The following is a 22,079-nucleotide window of genomic DNA, read 5'->3' on the forward strand; positions in this document are numbered from 1 at the left end:
AGAAACAACAAAGAAACACATATGGTAAGAACTTATTACAAACAAGTTATTCAGTCTCGTTAATGTCTGTACTGGCACTACATAAAGATGTAGAATCTTTTACTGCATTTTCAACTCTTAGAACTGAAAAGATGATTATCATGCGTAGAAATAGTAACATTTATATATATATACAAATATGCAGCCAGTTTAGTGATTAACAGCGTTCGAATATAAACCTAAAGTTTTGTGTGTGGTTAAAAAATGGGAAATGGTTGAACATAGTTAACGAGAAAGTTAAAGAAAAAGAGGAGAAAACAGTAGTTAAGGAAAAGTGCACAGAGCAGCATTAACGTGGTGCAGTGTTATCAAAATCAGAAAAAGTCTGCATGTCTGGTCTGCAAGACTGTGATCTGCGACGCAACAGGCAAACAGTGTACGAGTTTGCCGCGTGAAACGCCCACTCGTAGTGTTGGGATTACTTTTCTCGCTTTTTCACACATGCGGAATAAGATTTAAATTAGTATTCCGAATGATATGATAAACGGAGCAAACACTCTTTTTAAGCATTGTTAAGAAAAAAAATACAGATTAAGCAGCAGAAATGAAGTGAAAATACGGTGAAAAGGAACATAAAATATTGGAAAGATATAGGATGAAGGTTGAATAAGAAGGTTAGAGTGATTATTAAATGGTTTGTGAAGTTTGAGGTCCAGCAATGAAGAAAGAAAGAAGAAGAGACATTAATATGAGAGAGAAAGGAGAATAAAGGTAGGGTGGTGTTAGGAGGAAAAACAGGAAAAGAAGACGACAAATGTGAAGAAACATAGCAAAGTAGTAACTTAAAACAGCTTTGCACTTGCATTCCACGCACGATAAATACAACCAGTGTTGCAAATTATTCTCTGCGCTCATCCCCATACTTCCGTTCGATACTCCCCTACCTCACCATCACTGATCATTCTGATTCTGATATCATCAACAATTGCAAACCCTTCCATCAACTTCCAACTTTAGTTCTTTGTCTTTATTTCGTTAATCTCCCTTAGGAGAGTTCAGAATTCTCAATTACGGTGGAGCTGTTCAAGTGATTCGATCCATTCCCAGCTGAACGTTGCTCTGAATTAGCTAGAAGACACACATAACAACCGCAAATCACCAACAACCACAATCTCATCATCGTCACATCATGTGTGTGTATATATATATATATATATATAATATATCAAACAAAAAATAAGCTTGTTGGGGGAAGAATGAGTGTGAATTAACCCTAACCAGATCTCCATTAGCTAAACTTATTTTAGAATACAAATTAAATAATAACACCACTTTGCTTCCCTCTATTCAGACTAAAATCTAGGATATGGGCCTAAAAACTGAAAGAGAGAAATTGAAGACTGAAAATTAGGGTTTCTTACCTAGAGTGTGTTTGTTATTGTGCATCCAGACCTTCAGCACGTGTCTCTTCACACAAGTTTCAGCGCAGAATTGTTCCACGGCAGCTTCGTCGTGCTTCTGAATTCTCCACCCTAGCTTCTCCGCAAATGCCAGCATCTTATCCTTCTGCTCCTGCGTGAATTTTGTCCTAAACCTCTTCTTCGTTCCACTGCCGCTACCACCACCACCAAAACCGCCACCTCCGCCGCCGCTCGAGCTGGGGTTTGACATGTCCTCCTCTTCTCTACTGAACACTCCTCCCGAAGCCAGCGGTGGTAGAGCCAAAGGCCGATGCTGCGACACCGGAGTGGTTAACAGGTGGTGGGGGTGGAGGTATCCCGCGGAGGAAGGTGGTGGCCCGCGGTGGTAGTAAGGGGAGAATTGGTGGTGATACTGAGGATGCAGCGGTTGCGGCTGGGGCTGCGGCTGCGAGCGCAGTTGGTAAGAGCTGATTTCGCCGTCGATCTCCTTGCGGTGAAAATTGCGGTGGCAATTACAGGCCGCGCAAATTACGGCCTCCAGCGTGCCGTCCTCTCCTGCGGCCAAGAACTCGCAGCAGCCATCGACGGCGTGACCGCCGATGCTGACGGCATGATTCTTCTGACATTCTCTGTATCTGCTCGTCCCCGCGGAGCCGCCTTTGCGACCGGAGTTAACGGTGGCCGGAACTCCCTCAGCTGCGCTCATTTTAGACCTGGGCGCCGCGTTTCCGAAGGAATCGTAACCCGGCGCCGCCACTGAGAATCCCATTTCCTCTTCCTCCTCCTCTTCCTCTTCTTCTTCCTCCTCCTGCTCTTCGTGGTCGTCAAATTCCATATCGCTCTCCACTTTCGTAAAAGCAGAATAAAATAAATTTACTAATAAATAAATAAATTTTTGTGTTTTATTTGGGATGTTTGGTGTGTGCTGGAGATGGGAGTAGCAGAGAAAGATCTACAATCAAGTATTGTAGCCGAGAGAGAGGAAGAGCCGAGTCAATTGAATTGAATGATGAAGTCATAACCCACCGCAATGGATAATAAGTATAAGTAAGATACTCCTGCTTTTCTTTTATCATTTTATATTACTCCTAATAAATACTAATTATTAATTAATTAATTGAATTTAAGAGATTTTATATTAAGATAGTAATATTAATTTGTTTGAAGTCGCAGTTGAAGATAAGAGAGGAGCAGAGGATGTGGTCATCAATGACCCGTCTGCAGAAAAAGAGGTGTCTCACTCTCGAAAGCCTTTCAAATACTTGCCATTACATTAACATCTGCATCTATCATCTTCACACACACATTCACTTTTACTTTAACCCCCTTTTTTTATCTTTTACTTTTTCCATATACATTCTTCCAATATACTTTTTTTCAGTAACACCAATATTTTTACAATCATAACAGAACAAAGAAAATAATACATCATATATTTTGGATTTATTGGACATGTAAAAAGACACATGGGACCTACCCGTTTTTCAAAGAGGTACATTGAAAATACTAATTTTTACTAGAAATAATATTTTATATGAAATCTTTTTTTTTTAGTTTTTTTTTTATTTTAAATCCATATATTAAGATGGTGAATCTCACCCAGTATTACATAGTAAGAGTTTAATGGGAATAGAAGAGTGGAAAAAGTATGGAGTGGTGCATGAAGAATAATTATAGTTGAAGAGAAAGGATGAGAGGCCCCATAAACTTAGGACACCGACCTGTCATCGGAAAAATTAATCTGTCGGCATTCATGGGAGCTGCCTACGTGCCCTCCTCTTCCGACATCACATGACATCACTCATCTATCACCATTTTCTATCTTCTCTTCTCCTATTCTGCTAAATATTAAATTATTATTTTTAATTCATATCTGTATTCCTTAAATTTATTACTATCATTTTACACTGAGTTCGGTTGTAAAATAGATAATAGAACTAGGCGTCATAAAAAAATTCTCATAGTAATCTCATGTTATATAATTTCTTTCTTCCTTTTGTTACTGATCACTGTTCCAATTATCGATGAACATGTGAGCTTATTAGGTTTCGTGAGAGTTAATATAAATGTATATTTGTTTGACATTTTTGGTTAAAAAAGTTTGATTAGTGGTTTTATTGAACCACCATTCACCACATAACACGTGTAATTTTACAATAAATACACGTTTATCGATTCATTTCAATATGTATATTTATTTTTGATAAACCTAATAGTCTTATCTTCTTTGGAAATTGAGATAAAAAAAGCATTTTAATTTTTTTTAGATTTTTTAAAGTCAAAGTTGTAATAATTTTTAAGCTCTAAATAATAATATCCTAAATACAATTATTGACTCTAAAGATATTATCTTCAGGATACTAGTTGGAATACATGTTTATCGAAATTCAATATATATAACCTAATATATTGCATACTATATCCTTTTGTTGACACAATCACTATATTGCAAGTATTATTATAATAGTAAATAATTATTATTGTTGTAACTATTAATTTTATACTGTTACGAAAGCCAAATGCATGCATGCCACCCCTACAATACAACTTAATGAATAAACATAAACCTTTATCTAACAAATTACCATTTTCTTCTTCCCTCACATGCATATTTCTTCAAATATGTTGGAATTTTTAGATTAATTAGGCATTGTATAGTTAAAAAATTGCAAATAATTGGAAATGAATTTGTAGGAGTTTCAGCTGTAACTTGTGGAAAGCTGGAATCTATGGCGATGCACGTGAATGTTAACCTGAATTTAGGTTTTTAGATAGAGTTCGATCATGCAAGAGTGGTTCTTGAAATTATTTAATTGCTAAGATATGGTAAATGTGTGAGCTAGTTAGAGAAGAAGCCTCACAGAAACCTAGCACTTTATTTCACACACCTAACTGTATCTTGACAGAATGGGGTCAACAATATAATAGTAGATATCCTATGACTCTATTCATTTCATATCGAAATATGTGACATCTTTCATCACTAATTATTCTCACCTACAAAAATTCAAGATTTCCCTTTTACATAGATACCTTCTTACATGCAATTATGTGTGTGTGTGTGTATATATATATATATATATATATATATATATATATATATATATATATATATATATATATAAATTTAAAAAGAAGTCCTTGTCACCTTTTTTTTATTGCTGTAGTTCACGATTCTAGGTTCTTACTATATTATTAATTTAACAAAGAGTATGTATGCATGTAATTAAAAATAAAGAAGTTGCATAGAATCATGTATTATTTTTTATTTTAGTAATAGCTGTTTTTCTATTCTTATTTGTTAATACATATTTTTATTACAATTGGATAAAAATGAGGACTAGCTAACTTGGAACCAATAATTTGATTTTGTTCGTAATCAATTATATCTAGATTTTTCATAATTCTCAATTAATTAATAGGCCCAATATAATATATCATTATAACCTTCATATTAATCACTTGTATATTTGGATGAACTCAATAAAATGTGATGTACTGAGTTTATTGTGATACCAACATATGTATTTAATGAGCTAAAATTAACTTAGCCCATTGTGACAGTGAGAACTTTAACTAGTATTAAACAAAATTGTTGGAAGAGAAAAATATAGTAGAAAGTGACATAATTAAAAAATAATAATATATATATATATATATATATATATATATATAGAGAGAGAGAGAGAGAGAGAGAGAGAGAGAGAGAGAGAGAGAAACATGTGTAAATAATAATATAAGCACTCTTGACAAAAAAAAACTATAAAATAAAGGAGGATTCAGTATATATAAAAATTTGTTTACCCCATGGTTTAATTTTTTGTTTTTAAATTTTCCTATATTAACAATATAAGGATAAGAAAAAGGTGGAAGTTTTTGATCCACTCATCTTACTGGTTTCCAAAATTTGTCCAACCAAAGGTAACCTAAGGATATTCTCTCAACCAGTTTACCGTTAGAAGCTATGTGCAAACAAAAAGTGTAGTAAATATTAGATACAGCCTGTAAAATGAAAAAGACAATTCAAGCTGTAAAATACATCATTTTTTTTTAATTATTAAAAAAACAGTATATTATCAATACGGTTTTTATAGTACCAACCAATTATAAATTACCTCATATTTTTTCTTTTATTCTGTTTAAAACGTGCCAAAATAGATGAAAAAAAATGAAAACAAAATTTCATGTTTAAATTAATGTCTCCACTAAGATTAGGTAAACTTCGTTGGAGGAAATCTTTTACCAAAAATTATTCGTATCTTTTTTGTTTTATATATAGAGGTTTTAAAGACCAGCAAGTCAGCTAACACCATGAATAACATGGTTATAAAAACTTATAAATATTTTTAATCATTCAAAACTATGTCGTTAGAAAAATATTTAAACATAAAATCGTATGGTTTTTAACATCTTCATTTTGCACCTATTAGGTAGAAAAAGGAGAGTAAAAGATACAATTAATAAGATTAATAGTACAATTTAAGTTTAATTCATTTTAATCAAGGTATCACTTAACTATATAAATTTTGTTATTTTTTATATATTATAAATTAATCGTATTTAAAGTGTATAGTTAAAAATTTAGGTGTAAATCTATATTTATTACAGTAAAGATAATAAAATCAAATAATATACAAGTGAAAAAAAACCTAAAAATTAATTATCTTAAAATTTTAATTTTGAGTAATGTTAATTCTTTGTACATAAATCAAAATAATATATTATTAATAAGTGTTGAAAATTCCACCTCCATTAATTAGAAATAAATTAGATAGATTTATAATATATAAATACATGTAAATTTTATTTTACAAATCAGTCTGTGAGTTTAAAATAATATCAAAATCATCGAAACTTTATTTTTTATTAGGTTTATTGTATAATTTATTATCTGATCATTTATTAATATTTTTTTTATTTTTTAAAATATAAAAAACTAATTACAATTTATAATATATAAATAATTACAAATTTTAAAACTTATAAGTTAAGTTTTACTGTTACTTATACGCATAAGATTTGTAAGAAATGAAGTTTAAGGAGTGAAAAGAGGAAAAGAAAGAAAAAGAAAATGCAGTTGTGTCACTCTCATGTCAGCTGGCTGGAAACCAGCTTTCACATCGATCCATTTTCCCAACAAATAACACATAACACACGCACGCCCTCTCAACTCCTTATCCTTTCATTTCAATCTCACTCACTTCCACTTTTTCTGCATCATTTCTTCAATGTCCTTTCCTTCTTTAACCCTATAATCTCTATTCACTCAACCATCAATCTTAACTTTCGTGCATTTTCCTTCTATGGGTTACTTTCCTTTTCTATTAAAACATCTAAATTCAACATCAATTTCATATCAAAATATTCAATGCCTTTTATTTAATTTAAATTATAATAAAACTCATTTTTCTATTTAAATTTTTAATCAATTTGCTAATTTTTTTTATATCATTTCCAAAAATAATTTGTGGTGAACATTTGATGCGTTCTTCTCAAAAAAATAAAAGCTTTTGCGGATCAAGGTGACGAAAAATAAACACTGATCACTCAAAAGAAACGTGTTTAGTTGGGCTTAGGGCTCTGTTTCAGTTTACAATTTCTTTTCGTCACCTTTTTTTCTCTTCCACCTCAATGTTGTCAAATCATAAAATAAACTTTAGAGATGGCAATATAAATAGCATTGATGTTTTTTTTTTCTATGACTGTAACTTTTATCTTTATTTTACTAAAAAGGAACATTTCTAAGAATGGTGTATGTTAAATTTGATGATAAAAAAAAAAATAGGATATGGACGTTGATAAGACTATAAAAGAAGTCGAAGTTAGGGTATGGTGAAAGAGAGTCTAAGGCAGCTTCATTTCCATACTCTCTTTATGGGCTTTTACTAACATTTTATTTTATCCAATCTAAACCACAAACACAGTTAACCATGTGAATCAAATCACAATTCAACATATATAAATCAACTACCTTAATTTTCAAGTACTATTAATGTTAACATTTTATTATTACCAAGAACCTAAAAATAACTCTATCACTGAAATTAAAATTTCATTCAAAATTACTTTTAAGGCCATTGTAGCAGAAGTTGACAAATTTAAGTGTGAGAATATATAGACAGACCATTTTGTAATTTTATTATTTTCACTTTTATGATTTTAATCATACGAAACATAAGTTTTATTTCTCTACAAAGAATACATAAAAAAATAATGATATTATTTTTGGAGGTAAACAAATTTAGCTAAAACAAATTCTTCATGCACCTGACTTTAAAAGAATTCACTCTTGAAGTCATTTATTTAAAAGAGATAATTAAAAGTTTTCAGAATGAGTTGTCTTGTCAAACAAGTATTATATTTAAGTTTGATTATTTAACATCCCAGATTATATAGAAGCATATAATATAGTGAGTCAACACTTATATAAAAGAGGACGGTTAAAGTAGACTGTAAATAAAGTAGTTAAACTTATAGTCATCTCAAAATGAGACATGATTTAAAACTTAAACGCAAATAGAGTATTTCAGAAGGATAGAAATCACCAGGAAAATCCTCAACAACTAAATAGTAATTCAAAATAAATACTAAGAGAATCCTAAAGAGACTAAGCAGCAGAATCGTCTTCCTCCAAAGCCTGCTCTAGAGGCACCTCATCCGCCTTTGCTCACATCCAAGTGGATGATCATTGCAAAAGAAAAACATACCCAAGCAAACACAAACACACAAGCAAGGGTGAACTAGATATAAAAATCATGTTATAGTAGTCACAGACAAAATGAAATCAAAGACAAATATAGTACACTACACCCACATGACTTGTTGCACTTAAACTTGACTTATCCGGACTTAGAATGATTGTCGAGCTATGGCGGGTCATGCACTCGTGGTGGCCTCTACTGCTTTGCAAAGCCATTGTCAATGGGTTTCACCCTACCACACTCACGAGGTTAGTCCGTTATCACTCACCTTGGGCCATACTGGAAGCACCCAAGACTAGGACCTCCTGCTACTACTCACGACATGATTCAATCCTCTCTACTTGAGAATGATTGACCATTGTAATTTCAGGATAACCCCCAAGACTGAGCTATCATGCAAATCATTCTAAACACTAAGGGCACCACCATGTATCCCCCTTGAGGATCATGGAATTACGTCCAATATTGATACTTTTCACTTTAACACCAACATGATAATGCACACATAAGCCCTTAAAGCAACTAGAACAATTAAGTAAAATAGCATACTGGAATAAATAGGAATATAGGCTGAACGGAAAACATCAACACATAATGAGCAAGACCGAACACCCTGTGAATGGTGGAGACCGAACGATATCTCACTTCCCAAAGGATAGGACCGAACGGTCCATAAAAGGTAAGACTGAAGAAGTGGCCAAACACTATTTAGGACTGCCCACTAAGAGAGACCGAATGCTACTACGACCGAATGCTACCTAAGACCAAGCACTATCAAGACCGAACGCTACCTAAGAGACCGAACGCTACCTAAGATCAAGCGCTATCAAGATCGAACGCTACCTAAGAGACCGAACGCTACTTAAGAGACTGAACGCTACCGAGACCGAACGCTACCTAAGAGACCAAAGCTCAACAGCGCATGGTCGAACGGTTATCAGTTCACTTTCGACGAAACTGCATAATTCTGCAGAATTTCTGCAAAATTATGAACAACACCTAACATAACCATTCCTAGACATTTTACTAACTTCTAACACCCTTAATTCTTGTTTTATACTTAATTAAACTTATCTAAATGATTCTAAGCATTCCTACTACCATTCTAAGTGATTAAGACTCAAATTCAACTCTAAAACACCAATTTTCCCAACTTAGGGATCCAAAACCCATTCCTACTGCTTTGCACCTATTTTGATCAATTTAGTGACTCAAACAAGTCACAATACACTAGCTAAGACTGCCCCAAGAACCCAATTGCACGTTAGGCCCCAAATGCCCAAAATCACTACCTCATTCCCCCCAATTTGTCCTAAAACACCATAATTTCACTTAACTTTCCATTTCATTCAAGCTATAACAGATTCATCACTCCAAGCACTTCCAACACGCCCAATTATAGCAGCTAGATTCAACCAATTCAGTTTACAGACCTCACGCTATAATTTCATACATCACACACATCAACATGTATGACCTACTTACTTTAGAGCTTAAACAAGCAAACCAAACAGCACACCCATTAAGGAATTTAACATACATACAAATACTGCAAGAAAATTGAAAACAATATCTAGCTCCCCTTACCTTGGAGTTGAGCAGTACACCCCACTAGAATGCTCTAACAGTGTCTCACACAGCAAGAACCCGACCAAACCCCGCTGAAGAAGGAAAATCTAATGGGATGGTTGCGAAGCTCACTGCGCCGCGTCACTTGAGCACCACCTAATCCAACATGCAATGGCTGAATGTGAGGGAATGATAGAGACAAGGCAAAACAAGGTTAGGGAAAATAAGAGTTCTAGAAAGAGAATGGAAAGTTGGTTAATGATGTCCTTAGTTTTACGGGCCTGACTACCTCAACCTAAGGTCCAATAATCTTACATTTTCAGGCCCTTACAGATTCTCTATCTCGTTTATAATTTCATTAATTATGTTATTATATGAATTTTTTTTTTTAAATTGTTTGTTTTCCACATAGCACCTATAGGTTATTTTAATACTAATTTAATAACAAAAACATCTATAACTTTCTTTTCCTCTAAGGATATTGATATAACAAAGAGTTGTTGAAAATAGTATAGCGACCTAATAACAACATAAATTATTGTACCTTTCTCCCAAACTAATTTACACGAACAAGGTAGCCAGTAGTCTTTAAATTGGAGCCCATAAGACTATGACCAAACCCATTTTTAGTCCAAAGTTGATAAATCTTACCAAATATAATTTATTTAAGTCCAAATATTTAGCAATAGATTTTAATAAACATTAATATATGAACTTTTTCTTTATAAAAATTTATTATTGAAACTCATCTCTTACCGAAAATTTTGTATTCTTCACTGTAATTCAAAAAAGAATAAAAAAATTAAAAAATATTAAACTTTTTGTTTCAAAAAAATAATTAAAAAAATGAAATATTTACTATCGAAGACTAATCAAGATTCATCATTATTAATTAGATTTCACATGCATACAATAAACCTAATTCATCCAACCAAATCCAAAAATACATACACAGGTTGGAGACTATGGAATTAAAAAAACTACTCTAACCAAAATTTCAATCAAATAAACTCTTTCTGCTTTATATATAGCCTTTTTTATATCTATAAAGGTAAATCGGATTAAAAAAAGATGTGAAATTTTCTACGAAGAATAGAGATAATGTTAAGATAATATAAGAGATATAATTAAAAAGAGAATATAGTTAAAAGTGTATGCTTAAAATTTAACGTCAAATTAACATTCATCATTCTTTATCATCTTATATAAAACTCAGGTTCTCTTACATATTTTATTTATAGAAATTTATTAAATGTTGTTCATATAAAAAAAATAAAGTCATGAATTGTGGATTAGATCTCTTTGTTAAGCTTGTGAACTTTTTAAAAATAATTCTGGTCATAATGTCTAAGTACCAAATAGAGATATACTTAAAAAAATAGTTTTTAACATTCAACTTAATAAGAATACAAAATCATAATAAAAGTATGAAGAGAAGACAATTCAATAAATACTTTCTCTAAATAATGTTTATTTTTACAGTCTTTGAATCACCATAAATATAACAAAAGACTAGATATTATTTTGTTTTATCTTTTATTGCACTCATTTTTTTACTAGATTGTTTAGTGGTTAAGTGTGAACGAGAGAAAACGATAATTGAACATTATGTAATATTTTTTATTTATAAAATATGTTCATATGTGATGTTTTTATTTATAAAAAAATATAAAAAAAATGTACATGTGGTATTTTTTATTTATAAATTTGTTCGTGATTTATAAAAATAAAAATTACATAAGATAGACATTCTTAAATTAAAAAATATGACTTATTTTCCTGCAATTAGGATCTAATATTAAATCATTCGGACAGAATAACACATTTGATAAAAAGAATATAACATATATGATGCATATTAAATTATTTCAAAGAGAATATTACACACACAAAACATACCCACGTCACATGTGGTGTACAACTAGTTAAATGATATCAACTTAGTTTTATTGTCTTGATTGTAACATGAATATTTTTAATTTTGAAAAATACATAAAATTAATCACAGTAACTTAAATTGGTCTTCTGAATAAAAAAATCTTGTAAAAATGTAGAAACTAAAGTAATTTTAGTTTTTTTTAATGGGATTGGAATTTGACAAATACTACAATTTTTATGTAGGACACTTAGAAGACAATAGCATCTGCATGTTCAGCGTTGTCTGAATAAAAGGGAAACAACATTTCTTATCAAAATTAGAGGAAACAAAAAGGTTACATTTACGAGTTTAACTTGTTTTTTTCTTTTAAATGCTGAAATGACTTGAAATTTTATTTTTTCAATCTGTTTTGACTGATCTTAGGTAGAAGAAAATAAACTGTTGATAATTTAAAAGGAGTAGATATTTAGATAGAGTGCCATAAGAGGAAAAATACATCAGTAATAAGATTAATGTGATATGCCAGAAATTAATAAACAGAGAGAGATGAGAAGTATGAAATGAATGTTTGCAGGTTAATCAATAATGACTACTCTCCTTCAAATTATAGATTGAGATTAAATAATTTGTCAATCTTTTAAAAAGAACACTTAAATATTATTAAAATATATTTTTCCACTTAGCATTATATATATATATATATATATATATATATATATAACTTTTTTCATTTTCCATCACTATATTCAATTTCTATTTATATCATTCCATCATTATTTAAAAACACAAAAAATAAATAAATGAATTTCTTATTGATATTCACATAATAAAGAGATAATTCAATTAATTAAATGTATTTGTGAAATTAATCCACAATATAAATAATTTACAAATAATTTTGTGTTAACGGTGAAATCTTGAATTAAAATGTTTGGATTTAGAATGAAAAATAATTATTTACTAGTCTAGCTATAACAAAGAATCAACATTAAATTGATTTGGCTAATAAAAACAAATCAAACATCGAACTGGAATTCTAGAAAAAAACAACTATATAATATTTAAAATACAAATCTTCTTCGTTGTCCCATAACTTAATATTTTAATATAATTAAAGTATATCATATGAAATTCTTAATGACTTAATTCACTTAAACTATGAATTAAATAAGTTTGAGTCAAGTGAGAGTTGAGTTTACTTTTAAGTAATCCTTTTAATATTTTTCATTATAATTATTTAATAAGTTGACACTTAATATTTTCTAAGTCTACATAGTGCTATTTAATGTTAAACGGTTTGGATATTTAATATATTTGTTTGTCAAATTATATAAATTAAGATTTTATTATTTAATATTCGTACATATTCAAAAGGTATCATACAAATAATTCAACTATAAGAACTTCTCAATTTTTGTTCTCCAAAGTGTTCATCCTCCTCCTCTTAAGTATTCATCCTTTCTAAGATGAATAAGAGTATTAAGTGTAATTAATGAGAACATTAATAAAATACCTCAATATTTGTGTTATTTATAATATAATTTATTATGTTTATGAGCTCTTACATGGATGGGCTTGGGCTTGGACCAGAGTGATCCATTTCCCTTGTCTGAGTCAATGTTTGATCATATTCTAATAACTTACAAAGTAGTTTGTATACCATTAGTTATGGTAGACCGACAAGTAAGCGACTAAGCCTCTTAATGGTAGTCACCATGCGACCTCGACCTGTTTGGGTGCAAGCATTTAGGACACATTGGGTTGTGTTTTGTGTCAAACTGAAAGGTATAAAGTGTCATTTGGTTCATGAACATTCTAAGGTGTTCATCAGGGTTAGTGGAGCCATCATACTCGTCAAAGACAAACATCCTCCAATTGTCTAGCAAAGACACCTCCATTATCCATGTTGTGCATGGAAGCATCTTGATCGTATTCACTGTTGCGATTAACGGGTGATCCTTACTAGCTCCTGAGCTACCTTCCTTGGCCGTTTGGTCAGGTTCCTCATGTTGCTTGGTTGGTAGTGGAAGAGGTTGTGTGGAAGGGACCGAGTTCTTGGTGCTCAGCCCCTCTTACATCTCATCCATCTGTTTTTGCAAGTTCGTCATTATATCCATAGGATTCAACGGGTTGTCAGAAACTTCTCCTACAATGACATTGTTTGTTGTGTTCTCTATGATCACTATGTGATTACTACAAATACTTGATCGATGCTACAATAGGTGCCAAAATATTTTGATATATGGAATCAAACCTTTTTTTTTTTAGTAAAGGGTTTTCCACATTTTATTTTAAATCCAATTCCAATTGATCAATACCAATCGGTGATACCTGTCAAAAGTTCTTAAATACGAAAGTTAATTTCGAAAATAAAGATAATAGATATATAATTAATGTGTAACTTATCACTTGAAACTTCTATTTAAAACTTTTATATTACATTTTTTTTATTAAGATCTATCTAATTACAGTCTAAATATAATTAATTGTAATTAAATCTTTAATCAAAATAATTTTATAACTTAATATGTTTTGACCTCGACCATTCTATAATAGATAGATTAACCATTTGACTATCAATTAATCCGTCAGTACATTTATTAAATTAACATTTCTTAAAACTCTGTTTCAATCTTCGTATTTATGTTACCTTGAATCTCATTGTTGACAATGAATTATTCTTATGAAAATTCTCAATCAATTTAAACATTGGAAAAAAAAATCTTTATGACAGCTACCGGTCAAGTCTAAGGTCATAATACTATTAAAATTTATAGTGAGGTTGACCAAGCGGCTTATATTTAATGTTAAAAATAATTCCTCACAAGAAAAAAATAATTTAAATATAAATACTAAAATCTTTAAAGAAATAACATTTAACATCAGATAGATGTTCCTAAACTTCATTTTATACAAATTACAAATATTAATTTTCATCCAAAAGATGTAATATTGGATCAATAAAAACGACCAATTTGAGAAATCTTCAATTCAATTAAAATGAAAATTATTATTACGTGTTTTCAATTAAGAAGTACCAGATGAATTATAAAACTCGCTAAAGCTGATAGAAGTAGAATTTTAATAGTACAATTTAGAATTTTAATATCTATTGTACAAAACATAATCTAATATGACAAGGTTTGGGGAGAATAAAATGACCGTTCATCTTAAAAATTTATCTGCCATTTTCATAGAAGAGAAACATATATGACACTCCACCACAACTTTCTTTTTTAAATCAAAGTTAATAATGTTCCACTAAAAATAACCTAAAAATCAAAGTTGATTAATACAAACATATAATATTAAAATTCCAAAACAACCAAGGTTTCTTCTAAAACTAAAATTTTAAAATGGAAGAAGTATTGTATTTAGACTAAAATTCCTAGAACATAACATCAATGTTTTGGGATAAAAATATAAAAACAAAGGAAGCAGGTAGTTGATTTCCTAGTTTGCATATAGCCTATACTAACATAACACTGGAGACATTTTTTGTCAGTAAGTTTAATGCTCCACCATGAATCTATCATTCATGGATTCTTAACTTTACAATCCCTCTAGTTGAAATCTCTAAGCTAACATTTAGGATTCTAGTTAGATCATTAAGGATTTGTCCTTTCATACATTTCGATTTATTTTTTACTATTTTTCCAACAACCAGAGTTAACCGCTCACCATAATTGTGTCTTCAGTCGTACCTGTTTTTTAGAATTCATTCGTAAGAACTCATGTGCATGTAAGATGGACCGTAAATCAAAGACGTAAAAGTAAGAATATTACTAAAGACACAGAGTCCTTCAATCTTAATCTATTTATGGCAATCAGGTTCGGTAATATTTTTGATCTCAGAAGAATGAATGGTATTAAAATGTTAAAAAAGAGATTAAGACAGCATTGTGGAGAAGAAAAAAGAAAGGACAGGAAGAGTTGTGGTGTTTTAGGTGTAATATTAATGGGAGAAAATCAGAGTACAAATGTGGTTGAATGATCTGTAGTCTATGAGGTAGCTTGGAATGGAGGGAGTGATTGAGTGAGGAGAAGGATCCAATGCAAAACATTGGTCCTTCTTTTCTCCAGACACAAATAATTAGTTTGAAACCCAATCATGCAACACTCACAGGCACAGCAGGTGAAACATCAAATATCTCATTACCTTAATCTCCTTTTCCACTCCCACATGTGCTGCCACAATCCAATCCAATTCAAATCACATTCCCACTCTCATCATGCAATTTCACTAACGGCTTTTCCACCATTTTCTTTTCTGACTTATCTGTAACAACCAACTTCGCCATTGCACACCCAATTACTACTGATACATCATCGCCATTATTCTTCTTCTTCTTATTATTATAACTATAATAACTGTTATTATTCTCACTGTAATGTGAAAGTACAGAACCTTGCAAAACCCCCAAAGATTTTGACTTTTTTAACCTCACCTTCCTCCTCCCAAATCCCTGCTCGGTTGGCTGTGGCTGCATTTTAACCCAGCTCCCTTTGACCGAACCAGAAGAAGAACCAATGGACTTTGACCTTATCACTTTATTATTATTGGACGCTTCACTCCCATACCCTACACCCCACACACTGGATACTTTCCCCTTCCTTCTGCTCCCACTCCCACCTTTCACCATGCTCACAAATTTCTCACTCCTATCACAGTCATTAATACTATTATCATCACACTCCTCCCACGCCACCACCGGCACCGCGCTCTCCATACGCGCCACGCGCCGCCGCAGAGACATTAACACCGGGGACGCACGAATCCTCTTCCTTGCCAGATTCAGACACTCCACAACCTCCGCCATGGACGGCCGCTTCTCGGCCTTCGATCTCACGCATCTGGCAGCTAGCACCGCGAGCTGCCGCACCACGGCGGGGTCCGTCGGCGTTCCGATCCGGCGGTCACAGATTCCGGCGAAGTCGCCGAGCTTGATCAGCGGCACCGCCCAGTCCACAATAGAGGGAGGGCTATAATTGACGTCGATGGCGTTCCGGCCGCTGATTATCTCCAGCAGCAAGATCCCGAAGCTGAAGACGTCGCTCTTGGCGCTGAGATCCTCCGGCGCCAGATAGCACGGGTCGAGGTACCCTAACGTCCCCGCGGGCGGCGTGCACTTGACGCGAACGTCCTCCACGTGTCCCCTTAACGCAAGGCCAAAGTCACCGAGCCTCGCGTTCCATCTCTCGTCGATTAAAACATTGGAAGACTTAACGTCGCGGTGAATAACGGGAGGGTTGGAAGAGTGCAATTCGCGAACCGCTTTCGCAACCTGAACCGCGAACCGGACCCTCCGGTTCCAACCGGGAGGTTTTCTAACGGAATGTAATAGATCGTGGAGCGAACCGTTGGGCATGTATTCAACGACGATTAATTTGTTACCGTTTGGGTCGGTGCTGAAGCCGATGAGGTTCACCACGCGGGGGCTCGGAACTTGAGAGAGGATCTCGATTTCGTTCTCCACTGGACTGGTGCAGTTGCCGCAGCCGGTGCATTTAGTGGAGTGGTTCTTCGAAGCAGAGACCAGTTTCGTTGTTTTGACGGCGGCAAGGAGCTTTCCGCCGTCGAGGGTAGCTTTGTAGACTCTGCCATGGCTGCCTCTGCCCAGAAAGGTATCGGCGGAGAAGCCAGAAGCGGCGGCGGAGATTTCGGCGTAGTTGAAGTGGCGGATTGGTTTGGCAGGGAGGGGTTTGTGCTTCTTAAAGTGAGGGTCGCAGGTGGCGATTGCGGATTGGGCATTGCAAGAGAGGTAACCCATGAGAGTGAGAATTGGAATGGGTTTGAAGGAATGAGAGAGAAAGAGAAGTTGAAGAGAGAGAGGTGACGGTGGAAAAGGGAACACATGGGGCGCCAAAACCCATAACTGGAAAGAAAGGTGTTTTCAACTTTAAAGTGGCAAAGTGATTCCCAGCTTTAGGACGATGTGAATGCAATCCAAACATGGACGCACACTTCTTCATTTTTTTTTTTTACCTTTTTCTTTTTCTTTAATTCTGCTTTTACTTTTTTATTCCTTTTTCTCCATTATCTCTTATAATACTCTGTTCTTCTTCTTCTTTGCTTTTCAATAATTAAATGAAAAAATGCAGCGTAACAAAACCCTAGTATTCGAAAACTAATTAATTTATATATATATATATATATATGATTAATGTGAATGGTATCTCTGAGTTTAATGAAATTAAAGTGGATTTCGATATAAATTGGATTTAATTCCTAATGTTGACATGTTGCGATTGATGAATTGAGATAAAGTTCTTAAAATATAAGTAGATACATTAAAAAAAAACCCACTTTAATGTTTAAATTGGAGACAATGCCTCTAGAATTGAAGATTTATATTAAACATTTATATATAACGTTGCAATTTCCGACTGGCCTCCTGAGATTTATAATTAAAATGTGACTTTCATAATATTTACTTTGATCATTTGGAGTTTCACAATATTTAGGCATCAGAAAAGTCTAATATCTGACGGAAAATTTTGTTTACTCGAATAACTTGTGACAATCTATCATAGGAATAAAAAGATGATATTAATTAAAAATAAGGTTAAAATATTTATTTAATCGGTATTTTCGTTCAGGTTTTTCGGTTTAATTTTAATATTTTTTTAATAAGTTTATAATAGTCATTTTCTAAGATAATTTAAATAATTAATAGACAGTTAATAATATATATTATATGTAAATTTGTGATATTTTTTTTTTTATTTTCTTTAACTAAGAATTTCTTTTACTGTGAAATCATTATTATCTCATATGATAACATCATTTATTAATATTTTATATTCAATATCATTCTATATTTAGTATTATTTTCAATTTAATCTTAATTTTTTAAAAATAATATAATTTTGTCTTTTTTCGAATTCAGATCAAATTGCTTCATTTTTTATTTTAACTAAACTTTATTTCATAAAAAAATTAAATAATTTGTCGACGTCTTAGATTTAATTACCCCTGTCATCTTTCTGTACGATAACTTGTTGAACCAACGAAATTCAAATTTTTATCCAAATTTTTAGATATATCAACTTGTAATAGGGGATTGAGCATAGAATAAAAAAAGTATTTATTTTAAAGACTGGTTTGATTAATTATGCTAAATATATTATTCTAAAACCAGACGTGATTTCTGTCCATTGACGTGTACTTTTCCAGTTGCCAGAAAGAAATGGGTCAAAAAATTAAAAGTCTTTAAGAAGACAATCTCGATTAGAAAATTAGAAGAGAGTGATTGATATTAAAGTACTAATATTTATAATAAGAATGATTTTTTTTTTCAGATAAAGAAAAGTTATACGTCTCTAGGTGGCAACAGTGGGGGGTCTTAAGCCAGAATTAAGGGGTATTGGTTTTTCCAATTCTTTTTTATATATACAAATTTAAATATAATTAAAATATATATATTATTTAATTTTAATATATTTGATTCCTTAAATTTATTCACACTTGTAAATAAAATTTTGGTATCCCAAACCATTTGTTGAAAATAAGAGTTTACCGAAGAAGAAAAAAGCTTCACATAATTCATGCTATCAAATGAATTTCGATGGAAAATGAGGCTCATCAGTTTGGTGATTGCTGGATTATAACATTGATGTTAGCTCCTTTAAATAAATTTACATAAAATGCAAAATGAAAAAAAATGACATTTATTTTTCCTCTTGCCACCTACACATTCTTTTTCACCTTTTTCTATCATAGCTCTAAACAAAATCTTATATGGAATAAAATAAAAAATAAAATACGTAACATACATTTTTTAGTAAGAGATATTTTAAAGTAATGTCAAAAACAAATTCGTCAAGATTTAGTCAAACAATATCTTAATATGTTTAAAAAAATAAAAAATGTAAATTTAAATATTTATCTTTATTATCTTTTATCCTAAAATTTCATTTAAACAAGTAAGGAAGTCAGGATTATCTATAAAGAATACAAGTTAATAAAAATTTTAAAATTCTAATAATAAATAAATATTTGTAAATTTTAAAATGAATTTCATATTGACATATAATTATGATACATGGGATATTAATCATGTTTTATCATAAATTTATCCGTATTAAGTTTAATTATTTAATCATAGTGATTATGTTTGTAAGTGTTTAACCATTTGAACCGTCCATTCTAAAAATAATAGTCATATGATTATATATATATATATATATTAAACACAGGAAGATTCTACACGTGTGTGGGACGCATTCTCTGTTTTTGATTTTTAAATTGTTAAAAAAAACTACTTGTTCTGTTGTTGTGCACGATACAGTTTTGCAACCACTAGTCTATGATATTATTTTATTATATACTCTTATTAACTTTTTAATATTTTAAAATAAGTATTGGATTCTCCTAAATTCTAGGTTATACTTGGTTGAATTCTACAATTATCATACACTGTCGCTAAACACGATAAACAGCTAGAAGTGAGACAAAATTTCCATTAATTGACTCTTAATATACAATCTGCTGAGTTTATGGCATTGATTGGCGAGCTTTAAGGCTAATCTTTTACGTTCACTTTGACAATAGTTCCAACAACTTTTAAATTGTTTTTTAATAATCAGAAAATACAAAATGTATTTTATTTAATTTTTCGTTCATTTGATAAGTAAAAGGAAATCATTCTATAATAATATTCATCATTTCACTCATTGCAAATCAAATCAAATCCGCGTTGAACCAATGATCGGGATCGGTCTATCTCAAATAATTATCAATAATTTTCATGTAGTTGTAATTGTACACAAACTGGAAAGTTTGTAATTGTAAATATAAACAGACTTATCAGGGTTGGCATGGTTTAAGAATCAGTTGGATTATCTAGGTTTACACTTTCCAACGCACAATTTCACGCTCCTAGGTCACCAAACGTGATAGTTCTTAACTTACAAACAGTTTAACTTTTTTTTACACTTATTTATAATATTTAAACTTAGATTAATTCTTAACATTTAGGTTGAACGGAAAAAGGTTAATTAATTTGTGGTAAAAAGAGTCAAGCTTGACCAACAAATATAGTAATTTGATAGAAAAAAATAACAAATTGAGATCAAATTTTTAACTCGACAACCCAATGCAACTCGACATATCAATTTAGTGAATTCGATAACCTGACATCATTAAAAATATTAAATATATAAAGATTTGTCTTTATTAAATCCGACATATTAGTTTGATCAACCTAACAGTTCGATAACTTGATATGAACCCATTTCAGTTTGATTAACCTAACAGTTCGATAACTTGATATGAACCCATTTCAGTTTGACAACTAGTTATATAAGTTATAAAAGTCAACCTATTATTAAGTAAATGAACAATCTAGTCCAACTTATATTTGATGGATCAAAGTCGAGTTAAGTTAATCCGTTTTGTTAAAAGTTTTATCTTAACTAGAGATAAGGTCAGTTCAGAGTATATAAGTGAATGTAAATTTCACCTTACAAGTCGATTTTATGAACTTAAGTTAAGTCTAAAATATATTTTTTGTATTTATGATTTGTAAGATATATTGTTGGTTATGAAACCGCGTTTCTAAAAACATTATTTGAATAATAAGGTGGAATTATATTTTTGAGCAAGAGTGGATGAAGGTGAGTGAAAGAAAGAAAGTGAGTAGCGACAGAAGGGAAAGAATTGGGTAGTGTTTGGCTTAAACAACACTCAGAAACGTGCGTTGGTTGGTTTTGTTTGTAGTATTAGGAAGCGAGTGTGGAGTTTTGTTGAGCTTTTGACCATCCACTGTCTGTTTGTTTGTTTGGATTTTGAGAGTGAGAGATGTTGAAAATCAGCTTCCACTTCTCAATATTTTCAAACGCTAAATGATTCTCTTTGCCTTCTCCACTTATCTTACATCTCACCTCACAATTCAAATTCATACACCATCTTCTATATTTAATACTAATTATATATACAGTTAAATATTTTCAAACGCTAAATATTTTTAAATATTTTCATTTTTAAATTAAAATATACAGTTATTCAGAAAATTATTTTCTATGTTTAGAGTCTTCATTTCACGAATAAAAAACATTTTAACATTGTTTATTGTATATAGAAAAAGGTGTTACATTACTATATGAAAAATAGAGATTATTAGTCCCTATCATCTAAATTAATTAATTTGATTTTTATTGATAAAAAATATCATAAGTGATTTAATATTTTATAATTTTTTTTTACTTAGATTTTTTGTTCATATAATAAATATGGTTTTATGTTTTGTAAGGTATAATTTTTATTATAAATTTGATGTACTTCTCCATATTTTGTATTATTTTTTTTTCATATTTTTCTCTGACAAAAATTTAATGGATTTTGAAACGTAAATATAATTGATATGTTAAAGTTTATAGTGATATCCAGTACGAGTTCATTTAAATAAAATAAATTTATATTTTGATTTATCATGGTTTTGGTGTGGTTCTCTATATTATATATATAATTTTTATGTAATGACAAAAAACTGATAAACTTTGGGATGTGAATATAACTTATATGTCAAA

The 22,079-nt window shown here is 31.2% G+C and overlaps 1 protein-coding gene and 1 pseudogene across 2 annotated transcripts; both read right to left on the bottom strand.

Moving 5' to 3' along the window:
* Window positions 1-635: 635 nt before the first annotated feature.
* On the bottom strand, window positions 636-2,406 carry LOC124842323 (zinc-finger homeodomain protein 2-like; annotated as a pseudogene). Its single transcript, XR_015784379.1, has 2 exons — window positions 1,401-2,406; window positions 636-1,107 (listed from the first exon to the last, which is right to left on the bottom strand). The product of XR_015784379.1 is annotated as a zinc-finger homeodomain protein 2-like (transcript).
* A 12,898-nt stretch (window positions 2,407-15,304) lies between these two features.
* On the bottom strand, window positions 15,305-17,598 carry LOC124830444 (Protein kinase superfamily protein). Its single transcript, XM_047304152.2, has one exon. It carries the CDS (start codon window positions 17,318-17,320, stop codon window positions 15,758-15,760), a length of 1,563 nt encoding a protein of 520 aa, XP_047160108.2. The 5' UTR covers window positions 17,321-17,598; the 3' UTR covers window positions 15,305-15,757.
* Between the last annotated feature and the right edge of the window lie 4,481 nt (window positions 17,599-22,079).

This window comes from Vigna umbellata, chromosome 2 (genome assembly GCF_029865625.1).
Source record: "Vigna umbellata cultivar VRB3 chromosome 2, Vumbellata_1.0, whole genome shotgun sequence".
Lineage (NCBI taxonomy): Eukaryota > Viridiplantae > Streptophyta > Magnoliopsida > Fabales > Fabaceae > Vigna > Vigna umbellata.